General features: G+C 44.6%; 1 protein-coding gene across 1 annotated transcript in view; it reads left to right on the forward strand.

Annotated features, from left to right (window-relative positions):
• The window catches only part of LOC135426891 (uncharacterized), a 113,777-nt gene that overhangs the window by 90,504 nt on the left and 9,173 nt on the right, over nucleotides 1–14,100 (forward strand). The window contains 4 exon segments of the mRNA XM_064680218.1: nucleotides 476–1,274; nucleotides 1,952–2,108; nucleotides 2,174–2,270; nucleotides 2,374–2,503. Coding sequence (XP_064536288.1) covers nucleotides 887–1,274; nucleotides 1,952–2,108; nucleotides 2,174–2,270; nucleotides 2,374–2,503 — 772 coding nt within the window. The 5' untranslated portion in view covers nucleotides 476–886.

The following is a 14,100-nucleotide window of genomic DNA, read 5'->3' on the forward strand; positions in this document are numbered from 1 at the left end:
TCGAAAAACTGTGCAGCACTTTTTCTGCAAAACTGTGCAACACTGTGACACCACTTTTACGAATATCTGCGAACTTATAGGAAATTTTAATTAATAAATACATTATTTCGACAATTTCATAAACTTTTCAAAACTTGTGCAACACTGTGTCATACTCATACACGAACTCTGCAGTATTGTTCAACACTCACTCAAAGCCAACACTCTTAAGCAAAGTGGTGATTTGCGAGTCTCTTTGTCGCATTTTTTGTAGGGTATTCAATGTATCGGCTTAATATGCCAGCAGGTGATATAACTTCCCCTGCTGCCTGCTAACTCAATTACGCATCTGCCATGCAATTTGTCTACAGCACATGTGTGTGCTGGTGTGTGTGTTGGTGTGTGTGTGTGTGTTGGTGTGTGTTTGCGAGCGCCCAGAATCGCAATGTTCATTTTCATTTTGCCAGTTTTTCACGAAAATATTTTGCATTTGCAGCATCCGGCGACAATTTTTGTCACAGCGCCCAAAAACATTTGCGAGCATCATAAAAACAACAACAACAACAACAGGAACAACAGGAACAGGAACAACGACAACATTTTCATTGCTGTCGACAAGATTTTACGACGGTCACATAATAACGCGAAGCGACAAAAGCGGTAAACGCCAAACGGAGGCGCAGAAGGCGGTAGGATGCAAATTACTTGCCACATGATGTGCCAAAGCTTTTGATTTGATTGCAACACGCTCAGCCGGTCACCCGGTCACCCGGTCATTCGCTCATTCGCTCATTTGGCCATTTGATCAGTTGGTCATTTGCCCAGCCGAGGGCAGGCTTTGCGCCAGATTGATTGACTGCCGCAGCAATTGGAGCGCCAGTTCGTTTGACCAGCAGCGCGTGAGACAATGAACAAAAAGTCCTCATTGCCGCTCGCATCCTTTCTCACCAAGAGCAACAACAGTAGCAGCAACAGCAGCAGCAGCAGAAACAACAACAACAGCCGCCCAGGAACTGGCAACGTGGCTGGCGGCAATTCACGTATTGGTCGCCAGAGCGGCTCAAGCATGTGCTTCGCAGGCGGCGCTACAAATGGCGCCCAGGGCGCCAGCAGCTCATCCGGCGCCGCCGGCAATGGCAGCGGCAGCGGCAATGGCAGCGGCAGCGGCAGCGGCAGCGGATCCCCTTCGGCCACAGCGAAGGCGGACAAGCAACGGGAGGGCAACGGCAGCATCAGCAGCAGCGTCTTCTGCGGTTGCCAAAAGGCGCCCAAATCGCATTGCGTATCAGCGACAGGTGAGTGTGGCCCCTTTCCTGCTCCAAACGTCAGCTGCACAGTTGCATCCGATTGCAAGCCCTGTTGATTCAATAAGGACCCAACCCAGCCCGCAGTAGTGTAGCACTTGTGGATGCGCACATTCAAACTTACCGCCACCTACAAAGAAAAAGAAAAAAGAAAAAAACAAAAAAAGGGCAAGTAACAAATGCCGCAAGCTGCTGCTGCTTCTTCTTCTTGTCCGCACTTTGTTGTTTGTCGGCCAATTCCTGTGAAACTTTCCGAGCTGAAATATGGCACACAAATGTATGCATAGTTTTAGCATGAACGTGGACTGCCAGCACAAAAGTTAAATAGAAACAAACTCTATATATCAAATTATATGCATAACACATTTGGGTGATCGAAAAATCGAAACTAAGATTCGAGACTTATCGATCTGAAGATATATTTGACTAAAGTCAACCTTCGTCCAGCTGGCCAAAAACCCCGTTTTTTCCCTGCCGGGTTATTCCAGGGCTATCGAATCTGGAATATGGACACAGAAAGATTTCGATAATCAAATAAATTAAATCAACCTTGGCTCAATGAGATATTTTCTACTTCAACATAGGATATGTGAAATCAAGCGTTGTCTAACACTTACTTACGCTCTATCCCACTCTCTCCCCCCCCTCTCTCTCTCTATGTATCTTAGGTGTTTTGCTGTTGGTACTGCTGTACACGGCGATGGGCTCCATAATATTTGTAACGCTCGAGGGCGAGCTGGAGGATGCGACTGCACTGGAAACAGCTGTGGCCGCATCTAAGCCATATCCGCGCACCGAGCTGGCCAATGCCGAGATACGTTCCAGGTGCGTGTAACTGTTGTTGTTTTTTATATATATTTCGGATGACTAAGTATGATCAATGATTGCAGAACTGTTGATCGGCTTTGGTCAATAACGGAGGATCTCAATATACTCTACAAGGAGAACTGGACACGCCTCGCCGCCCAGGAGGTGCAATTATTTCAGGTGCGTGTACGCTTGATCTTACACCTGTAATTCCAAACTGATTTGCGTGCGTGTGTGTGTGTGTGTGTGTGTGTGTGCTGTGGCTATTGCTTCATTCTTGCAGGACACTCTGCTGCGTGCGGTGCGCCAATCGAAGGTATATCAGCCCGGCGGCGTGCAAATGAATGCACCGACGCACAAATGGACCTACGCCTCGGCCTTTCTCTACTCCCTCACATTGATTACAACGATAGGTGAGTAACAGCTGGCGTGCAAATACACTACCTCCCCCCCCCCCCCCCCCCCCCATCCTGCTGGGCAATTTATTAGCACTCGGACTACTCACGCTTTCCGTCTGCCAACTGCAGAGCTCTCTGTTCGCATCACGAATCGGTTCAGCTGAGTCCTCCTCTCTCTGTGTGTGTGTGTGTGCGTTTGAGACGTTGACTGAGCGCCTCAGTGCACAGCAGCCCGGCAGACTGGTTGGATGACTGGATGACTGGATGACCAGTTGACCGCCGCCTGACCGGCTGCTGGTTTTAATTAACAAACTGTCAACGGGCGGGCAAAGGCCAAGCGTCGTCTATATTTTTGCTCCTGCTCTTGTTGTTCTACTTGTTTTTATTTTTTTCTTCTCTTCTGATACCCTGCAAATGGGCCCAAAAAGTGTCGGATTATTGTGTGGAAATGTGTATATAATAGTAGGCATCTGCGACTCCTCGACTAATATATCGATTATTAGTTTAGGCTATTTCAACAAATCTGAAAGCTTTTGTGAGCCAAAGGAATGCCAAATGGATTTCTATTCGATTCTCTATAGTTTAGTATGGAGTGTGGAATGTGATACAGGGTATCCTCTAGTCGGGCGCTCCCGACTCGAGCTCTGTTAATTGTTTTGTTTTTTTTTTTTTTGCCTTTTGCTTGCTCGATATCCGCCCACTTGACAACATTTTTCAATTTGCGAGCGCGTTGATTTTGCAATTTCCCCCAATTGGCGACAGGACTGTACGGCGAGGCGTGGCGAGGGCGGCGAGGCGTGGCGGGGCGGGGCGTGGCGCTGCGCTGCGCTGGCTTATAGGCCCAGTTTCAGCGGCGCGCTTTCAATAAATTATAAGCAGCTCGAGGGCTAAGCAACTTGGCTGACAAGCGCAGAGCGTCAGGCGACAGGCACTTCGGGCCAGGATCCGGGCCCGGGCCGGCCAATTGGCCCGAAGGATGCGCCAACAAAAAGCCAGCGACACGCAATTAAGATGTATGTAAAATATCATTAATTTACCGCACTCGCTCTCGCTCTCGCTCTCTATGACTATCCCTTTCGCTTTCACGCAGTCGACTTTCGGGCGTGTTAATGCTGTTGTAGGTCACAAATGCCAAAAGGAATTACAACATGGAACACACACTTTGCTACCGGCAGCCAATTTTTTTTTTAATTTATGTGACTGCATTGTCTGCCCAGCCAAGCAAAGGACCTTATCCTCCCTTATACAGCAGTGCTGGCAAATAATATACATATATACATATATATATGTATATTCTGGATCAGTGAGAATTGGACTTGTCTATAACTAGTTGCGAATTACAAGCATCAGCCGCCCATCTATCGGCTATTGTCGCTTGTTGTTGTTGTTTTCCAGGCAGCGCATTAGCCTATGGATGCCGTAAAAATCAACTATTTACATTCGAGATATGGGCAACACCCTTTGTGTGGCACACGTGGCTGCCCCGCTGCAAGGCATGCAAGGGGCAAGGGGCAAGGGGCAAGGCATGAAAGGGGCAAGGGGCTGGCCTAGCCCGAGGGCCGCCCGAGGGCCGTTTAATGCTCAAGACAGCGAACAAATATTGTCCGTATTCGCGACTATGCGATGTTATGCAGCTCAGATTAATTACACGCCTGCCACGAAGGCTGTCGAGTGGCACACACACACACACACACACACACACACACACACACACACACACACACACACACACACACACATGTCGCTGTGTTTGTTAACATTCTCGATACATTAACTAATGCCTAGTGAAACGCAAGGAAACATCAAAAGCAGCGAGTGGCCAAAGCATTTAGGCCACACACACAAATACCCATATATACCTATATATATATATATATATATATATATATATATAGCTATGTATTTGTACGATTATGGGAAACTAACGAATGTGCTGTGAAATCAATCGAATTGTGTCGCAGTGTCAACGTTCGTGCGCATCGCATTATGGCAAATTGGGTTTCAAATCAAAACTCAATTTCAGGCACGCGCTTCGTGGCAAAAGGCGGCCGGCTATCAAAAATCTGTCTAAATAACTCAACTCGTGTGGCCCCTAGCCACAGACTCCCCCCCCCCCCTCCCCCCTCCCCTCGTTCCTTGCCCATAAAGTTGTACGCTCCGTTTGTGTTGAGGGCGTCATCGAAATTATTTTGACATCAGACAGCGAAGCAAATGTTCTGCGGTTGGCAGCTAGGCTAAAATACAAAAAAAAAAAAAAAGAAGTGCTCTAGTCGAGTGTGCCCGACTTGTAGATACCCTGGAAACAGTGTCAAGCTGCACTTACAAATATTCCCGACTTTAATTAATTAACTAATTTAAATTTAATTACAAAAACTCAAAACAAATAGTCTATTCCAAAATACACAAACAGCGCTCGTGCTTATTCTCTCTCTTGCCTTCATTGTCGATTAACTTCGGTATCCATAGTCCGATCTTCAGGAGGTTTTCATGGCTGGGCAAGGCTTTACCTCTAAGAACGAAGTGTATTTCGATTCTAGGGGGAATAGAGGGCGACATATGTTATATACATATAAGATATATCGATATAATGAAAATGAATGAATATATCGAACAAAAGATTGATCAACATGAAATGATTATGTTCATTTCATATTGAAAGCCTCTCTTTTCACAAAGATGCACAGACGCAGGCAAATGTCTCGATTGACTCAGCTTATCAACCAGATCAGGAATATATATACATTATGCGAAGTCCACTTTTGCCTGTTATATACATTTATACGCAGAACCTGTATACCCTTTAACGCGTTGTCTATGGGCTTGGGGCAGTAGCTTGGCCCAAAAACAATCATTGAAGCGCCTAAGCTGTTCAAGCACCCCCGCCACCCCCTGTATATTGTATCTGTATATCAGACTGATTGTATCTGTATCTTAATGTGTGCGTGTGTGTGTGTGTGATGTGTGTGTGTGTGTGTGTGTGTGTGTGGTGTGTGTTTGTTCCTTGCAGATCAATCAATTATGAAACAATTTAAGCATAATGCGTTTCTGTCGTAGGGATTTTGATTGTTTTCATGCCTAGCCCCGCCCCGCCCCGCACCCGCCCCGCCCCGCCCCTCAATCCGCTGTTAATCTTGCCTCTTGCCACCGCTTACCGTCAGTCGCTGTCGCAACTCTAAAACCGAGTTAATGTATTTTCTATAAATATCATAAATAGCCGGCGTCTGGGGAATTGCTAAGGGCCAAATACAAACACACACACAACACACACACACACATGTTACAAAAAAAAAAAAACAGAAACAAAAACTAAATCGAGCTTGAGTTATAATTTGCCAGCCCCCCCCGCCTTTGGCCTGCTTAACCGTCGGCGCCCCTGACCTCACCTTGGTGTATTGCCAAAAGTTGCAGCTCAAAGTTTTTGTTATTTGTTTTATCCAATGCCTATTAAAAATGTGTATAGAGGGTAGCATGCAGCTGAGCTTATGTATGTTACAGGCAGAAGGCAACAACTGCCAGCCCACATAATATATATATATAAATATTTTTTTAAATATCGATAAGTATCGATTATAATTATGTATCTAGATTTTTTGCTAGATTTGAAGGGAGGCCAAATCCGGGCTCATGGATTCAAAAAACTAGTTCCGCGAACCGGTTCCACTTGGTGCCAACAATGAACCGAACCAAAGCAACAATACCTATTTTTTCTCTTGTTTTTGCAACTTTCTTTTACTTTCCGGGAAACATTGCATCTTTTGTCAAGCATAAATTTGTACTTTTGCCAGCTGCACATCATCTAGGGTATATCGAAGTCGGCCCAAGCACTCGCCTGTTGGCCCGTTCGTCCGTTGTTGGCATTAGGCCAGCCGCAAGGAGCTGGCAAAGCCACAGCCGCAGTCAGAGCGAATGCTCCGAAACTGTAGCCGAGGGGAGGGGGGTTAGGGCTATTAGGCGACCGGAATTGGTTAACTCAAATCGATTACCGTGTGGCATTTGCTCATTATGCCCATTTCGGTCGAATTGTGCGATTGGCTTTAGCCGGTTTCTGAGCTCTTTTTAATGGCCTCAATGGCTGACGAGAGTCACGACGTCCCGTTCGCCCGTTCGCACACCTTTCAATTATAATTTGATGCTGCTGCTGTTGCCCATTGTTTAATCAAATTAATGCCTGACTAACTGTCGGATAAGCTGCTTGCCTGTCTGTCTGTCTGTCGGTCTGTCTGTTTGTCGGTCTGACTTGGCTGTGTGCCTAATGGCCGCTGCGTTTGTCAGCAATTGGCACATAAAACAAATTTCATTGCCTACTTTTTGGGGCTGCCGCACTTGAGCCATAAGTTATGGACGCCGTGCCGCTAGCTAGACGCCAAACAACTTAAGTGCAATGTCGCAGCTATAATACACACACACACACCCACACACACACACACACACACACACACACACACACACACACACACACACACACACCGAACGGCTGCTCGCAAATCTTGTTGTGGTCCCCTTTTCAATTGCTGAGAGCTGAGAGGTGTGCAACCAGTTTTATAGGAGACAATGCACACATTCAGCTTTTGTGGCAGCCGCATCTAATGAGCCGTTTATGCAATTTAAGAGCTTTCGCTGCCTGATTGATTGCGCCCAGGTGGCAACAGGGCTGTAACCAGGCGACAGCTGTGCTTTTTTTCCCAGCACTAAATCACTTGAGCAGCAACCAATGTAATTCAATTCAATTCACCTTTTTTTTCCTATTGAAATTTCCGGTTTGTTTATTTATTTTGTTTGCCCATTTTATAGCCAATTTAGTAATAGCCATTATCGTAATTTTATCGCCCTGGCGATAGATTGAATCGCTTCGAAACTCAAGTTTTCTAATTATTTGTAATACTAACCAACATTAAGCACATAATGCAATTACAAAATTTGATGCAAAGCATAATTAATTTGGCACCCATCAATAGAAATAACTTGAATCCAAATATCGAATATATACAATTATTATGCAATAATATTATCCAGAAGTTGAAAGACGATAAAAACGCGATATACAGTACTCAGCTACTCGTATAAACCAATGGAGATTGTATTTAATGTATATAAATGAATAATATGTTTAAGGGCATCTGTGTTCCACATTTTTATATGTGTTTTTTATACCCTGAACCCATTGAAAATGGGTAAAAAGGGGTATAATGTATTTGTGCAAATGTATGTAACAGGCAGAAGGAAGCATCTCCGACCCCATAAAGTACCTATATATATATTCTTGATCAGCATCAATAGCCGAGTCGATCTAGCCATGTCCGTCTGTCTGTCCTTCCGTCCGTCCGTCTGTCCGTATGTATGAAGGCAAGGATCTCAGAACCTATAAGAGCTAGAGACATGAAATTTGGATTGTAGATCCTCCTAGTGCCCGCGCAGATCGAGTTTGTTTCCGATATTCGATAACTTGCCCCGTTTCCAACTAATCGATAAAAATCGATATCGAAATCCTGTTTTTTGAGCAAATCTCGTAAGTTATAAGAGCTCGAGTCACCAAACTGGACAGTTGGCTTCTAGAATAGTATATAAGTATATATCAAGTATCTTTCATTTTATACCTATCGCCTGTTGGAAGAAGAGGGGGTAGGGTATCCCCTAGTCGGGAGCTCCCGACTAAATTCTCTTACTTGTTTTTAATTTGGCTGCGTTTGGCTGCGCAGGCATAAAAAAAAGCTCATTTGGTGTTGCAATAATTTTGTAGCGGCTTTAACTAATGACATTGACGGAGCCGGAGCTAAACGAAATGTTATAATTCATGGTTGCGTTGCAACAATGCCGGCGCAATAACAATTTCAATTTATTTGCGCTAATAAACGAGTCGAGATTATGGCAATTTAATATCGCGCATACGCCATGTATGCCAATGAATTTTGTATATTTGGCGCCGAGTGTTTGTAAAGTAATAAAATTAACACATATGCGCATAAATATAAACATCTACGCGGCCGGCAAATGCGTTTCTATTGAGTACGTCGATCGACACACGCACACACACGCGCACACACACGCGCACACACACGCGCACACACACACACGCTGCGCTACAATGTGTCGCCGTTTTGATTTATGCCTGGCAGGATTGCTGACAGCCATGTGTTGCGGCTTTAATGAGTGTGTGCGTGTGCGTGTGCGTGTGTGTGTGCGTGTGCGTGTGTGTGTGTGTGACCAACTCAGTCTACTCTGACTCTACATCCATTCAGAGGCCTTGCTCTCACCCCGAGGTCTGTTAACATAATGTAATTATGAGTGTGACAGCGGCAATCCAGTTATTGCCGTTGCACTCTCTCGGCACTGCCACGCCCCCACGGCACCGCAGTCGGGCCCACAAATTTGTTTACCCTTCACCTGTTTTGGGTGCTTATTATAAATTGATTAGAATTAATTTGCATTGCTTCGCACCGACCGCCCGCAGCTCAATTGTCTGGGGTCAATTAGCAGCGTTGCGAATTGCAAATCATTTAATTGACTCTTTTTATTATTCATATATGCATATTCTATGCCCGGAGAGCTCTTTCCACCGAATTGGATGCTCCACACGCATTTGATTTGGCGGAAAATGGGTGGAATATTGTGCTTTGAGTTCCTTTTGGGCTCCTCCCACTGCTATAAACTCAACTTTAAATTGTATTCAAGTTCTGCATGCGAATTCATTTTATAATTGTGTGCTTTTGCGATTAATTCAAATTCACCACAATCCGTGGAAAATGGCTGGAAATCTATTCTATATAACTTGGTATTCTTTGTCTTCGTTCACAAACTCGACCTTTTTTTTTCCGTATATAAGCGTATATAAGTGGCTGGAAAGCTCTTTTTCAAAGATCCACGTCACAATTCACTTAAAACATTTCTCAGCAATTTCATTGAATTCCCCTCTCTGGGTGAAAATGGGTTTCCGATTTTGTTCATATCAACTTTCATATTGCTATCAGAGAAGTAAAGTAAAGAAGAATAAGTGTAAGAAGTAATTTCACAAGTTTTCCATATTCGCCATATTGAGTGGAAAATGAAGGGAAACCCGAATTGGGTCGTGCACAGCCGCAATATATATTTGTTTGCTTTTATTTACATTTGCCTTGGGATGCCCCATGTTTCCACTTAACATTCATTCACGCACATCTTAAAGCGCATTAGCGTTATGCATGAATGCACACTAAGCACCTAACACAGACAAACACACACAGACACACACACACACACACACACACACACAGACACCTGTCTTTGCTGTAGGTGTTTCCAGAGTTTGAAGCATCCTTGAGGCCGTGCAAGTGTCATGTGGCTACGGCCTGTTGCTGCTCTCTTGTTGTTTCTGTTCCATTGCAATTTCGTACGTCCATTGTGCAATTAGCTTAAGCATAGACACGCACCAACGCTTCGAGCATAGCTTAGACACGCACCAGCGCTTAAAGTGAAATCTTTTGGGCAAGTCCGGTCGAGCTTGACCTATTCCAGAGCTCGGGCTTAACCTGTTTCTGTCTAGAATTAAATAAATATGAAAGACATTTCTTTTGCCAGCGCATCAACAGCTCGGAAAATGTTGTTTTATTGCTTCCTTTTTTTTTTTTTTTCTTTCTGTTTTTAGCCAAAGTGAAAACTTACCTGCTGAAGTCCTTTTTCTGCGGCCTGCTCATCGTTCCATCTGTTTCCTGTGCGCCTCCCTTGGGCTGCTCAACTCGCTGAAAACTTTCTGACTTGCTCTATGAATTGCAATCGAATCAAACTTCTTTTAAGTCAGCTTCCAGTTCTGGTTTACAATATTGTTAGCGAAACCTTTTATAGCCTACAATTTGAACTATTATTTGATTGTCCTTTTCCTTGATTTGTTTTTCCATCTGTTTTTTTTTTTCTGTATATCAAAACTTATATACGTATTATATTTTGTACTCTTTTCCCTGACTTACTTTCTACGACTTTCTCTGGCATATTTCTAATCATCGACTTTTCAAAGGGACATTTCGCAACGTACCTTGAATATGCTATAAAACTGTTCATACAGTCTATCTTCAAATGTTTTCTCTCTTTTCTTTCTGTGTTCCTTTCTCGCACTCAATCTCTCTCCCTCTGCCCCACATGATCGACTGCAAATATGTTTCGTGTCTGGGCGCATACTTATTTGCCCGACTGTCGCTTTGCCATTTCATATTAAACAACTTTATTAAACAATTGTTTTTGATACGATTGCCGCAAAATCGGCGACAGCTGCAGCTGCCAACATTCGCCAGATTCCCCCCTTCCCCCCTTTTTCTACACGCATTTTCATGTGGACCCTGCCCCAATTCCAGACATCGGAACTGACCTATGACAGCCGTCACGTTTTGTTGTATGTAATATGTAATATTATTATTACACAATTTGTATGCGTTGTCGTTGTTGTTGTTGTTGTCGTTGTCGTTGTTGTTGTCGTTGTTGTTGGCTGACTGGCAACTATAATTTGCAACACGTGCCGCCAAAAATCTATGGCCGGTCACTTGTGTGCGGACACCCATTCGAATTGCTTGGCCCCAACTGGTTGTTGTTGTTGTTCCCATTGTTGTTCCCGTTGTTGTTCCCGTTGTTGTTCGCGTTGTTATTGTTGTTGCCCCTTGTTGTTGTGTGCGAAATCGCGGCAGTTTATTTTATTTTATTGCAATTCGCTGCCCGCCATTCGACATTTGACATTCGCACTCATTTTTATGGCCTGAACGTTGCGTGGGTGTCTATTATGCGTGTGTGTGCGTGTGTGTGTGTGTGTGTGCGTATGTGTCGGGGCGTATATGGTGTCAAATATAAAACAAATAACGCCAACAGCAAACAACGCGCCAGCGACGGCAGCATAAAATCGCAGATAAGTCAACATTTTGCTGATGCGAACGATTTTGCAGGACACGCGGACGCAAGGACAACGCCTACGCCATATTATAGGGCAAACACACACACACACACACAGCACACACACGCACACACGCAGACAAGCGCATAACGAACCACTCAACACTTTATGCGCCGCTGCCCCCGCACCTCTGGACAAGCTGCGTACAGTTTTTAATGTCTTTGCTGTTGAACAACGACAGCAACAAGCAAGAGTGTCGGGAGTGAGCGACTGGCATATACCCTGGAACAAGAAGAAAGCTTTCCTCTATTTACACGCACACGCACACTAGGACTGTGCTGCTTCTTCTTCTCGCAGTCACACATTCTTGAATAGCTTCGGAGCTCGTTGTCCGATCCATATGATATTTTTAGTACTTAAATACGGCAACCGGCTGTAACGAATTTGTTTCTTTTTCCAGTTGAGAGTGGAACGGGCTTATGCATCCAAATTTTCTTCATCTGTGCATGCTGCACGAGATGTATTTAGCTCTTATTCTGTTCGAAAGATCATATGCAAATCGATATTTATCGATATTATGCTGCTTTTGTAATTGCCAAGATCGGGCAGCTTGCACAGACGAAATGACAGAATGACGGACACGGACACACATTCTAATCTTCCTGAATGAAGCTTCCTTCTGCCTGCAACATACACTTTGTGCCCATTGCCAATGGGTTCAGGGTATAAGAGCGAGTAGCCGGCTCGATGTGTGTCAAACTTACATATGCAAGCATGGAATTACCCCAACCCGTCTTACATGCCCCCCCCCCCCCCTCCCCCACCGCACGCTGTCCGTTTGTCTTTGGCTTGCCTTCAGCCGGACTCGCTGCAGTTTTTCATCTACAGCCCAGCAGCAGCAGCAGCAGCTGCTTTTGCTTACTGCAGGCCATCAATCTTTTGTGCTTGAAGCGGGGCTGTACTATGTCTCTGCGAAGGCTCTTGGCGGCACGGCAATGTGTAAGCACGGGGGCTGGGGGGAGTGATGGGGGTGTCCCTGTAAATGCCAGTTATGTGCACACTTCCAATTTTTGCCAATCAAGAGCGCCCGCTTTCAATATACAAGTTGTATATCAATGCTTAATAATGCCATCACATCCACAAAAGTTAAGTCTGCAACAGCAACAACAACAACAACAGCAACAACAACAACAACGACAACAGTTGCTGCTGCTGCTGCTGCAACAACAACAACAATTCGCATGCCTTTAGCTTTTGAAGCATTTTGCCTTTGCCAGCGTTGCCAGCGCCTTTCGAGTGGCCACTCTGTCACATGGTTGCCACCCCTCTACGAGCCGCCTCTCCTCTCCCCTCCCCACCCCCGCACATCACTCTTAACCTCCTGCATGCTGACAAATTGTTCAGAAAACTGCAAAGCGCAGCTGAAAACTATTCGTTAAGCGTCTCTGTGTGTGCGCGTGTGTGCGCGTGTGTGCGCGTGTGAGTGTGTGTTTCGGCATAAAAAAGTGCGCAAAATTTGCTGGCAAGAAAAGTGTTATACAAACACGTTAACTCATTTCGTATGCGCGCCCTAGCTCGATTGTTATGTAAATATAAGTATGCTGTTATACACTCATTGAAGCCGTGTTCTACTGAGCATAATTTTTACAACTGTTATACATATCATAATTGTTGTGCAGCTGTATAAGTGTAAAATTGTATGCAAGCTATCATACTCGACTCGTCTACTAAAGAGAACTGATCTATAAACTGTTATACTAACACTTAATGTTAGTAGCGTGGTCACATGATGTACGGCTATATATCGCTGTATAAGTTTTAACTGTTATACTGAGCCATTGCTACGTGATTACCTCCTTTGTAATTATATAGAGCTGTATAAATATGTGTATGCTAACTGTTATACATTTCAGTGGCAAACAAATGTCGTCATTTCTATTGCTTTACTGTCTGCTGTTGTAGCACTTAAACTGTTATACTGGGCGAGACATGGCCAAATTAGTGAAGCCACTAGACAAACTGTTTTACGATGACTTTAATGACACGATGTTCGCGTTCTCCTTCGCTCTCACGCTACTCTCTCTCTCATTCTTCCTCTCTCTCTCTCTCTGTCTCTGTCTCTGCTTCTTCAGCTATCTATCAGCTGGCTGCTGTTGATTTTCGCGCTGTTTCGGGTTTGTTTGTCGAACATGTTTGGACATTCAGTGCCCGCTCCTCCTCTTGCCGCTGTCTTTTTATGCATGTTTTGACATGTTTATGCGGGGCTGACGTCACTTCGCAATGTCACAAGCGCATTCAACGTTTTACGAGCGCGGCTGCCACGCCCCAAGTGGGCGCTGAGTGATTGCTGCTGCGGCCATTTGGTAATTTCTTGCTCGCGTGTGTGTGAGTGTCTGTGTGTGTGTGTGTTGGGCTTTTATATTCATTTGCAGCGCATTTGTTTGCCACTTAAATGGCCGCTGTTGGCGTCGACGTCGACGTCGGCGGCGGCGTCGCCGCGTCTCGATAACAATTTGAATAGGCCATTTAATTTTTAATTAATTCCTCAAGCGTTTGGCATTTGGCAAGCTATAAAACCGTTTGTTCTTGTTCTTGTTGTTGTTGTTGTTGTTGTTGTTGTTGTTGTTGTTGTTGTTGTTGGAAGGCGTTTAATGACATGTTCGCTGTCGCCTTTTGTAGCTGCATATACATACATAATTATGATGATTATATATGTACATACATATGTATGTATGCAATTTTAATGGCATTTACATATTACTCTCGT

This window comes from Drosophila montana, unplaced genomic scaffold, assembly GCF_035044405.1.
Source record: "Drosophila montana isolate Dmon_TW-CO22-7 unplaced genomic scaffold, ASM3504440v1 contig_2106_1, whole genome shotgun sequence".
Lineage (NCBI taxonomy): Eukaryota > Metazoa > Arthropoda > Insecta > Diptera > Drosophilidae > Drosophila > Drosophila montana.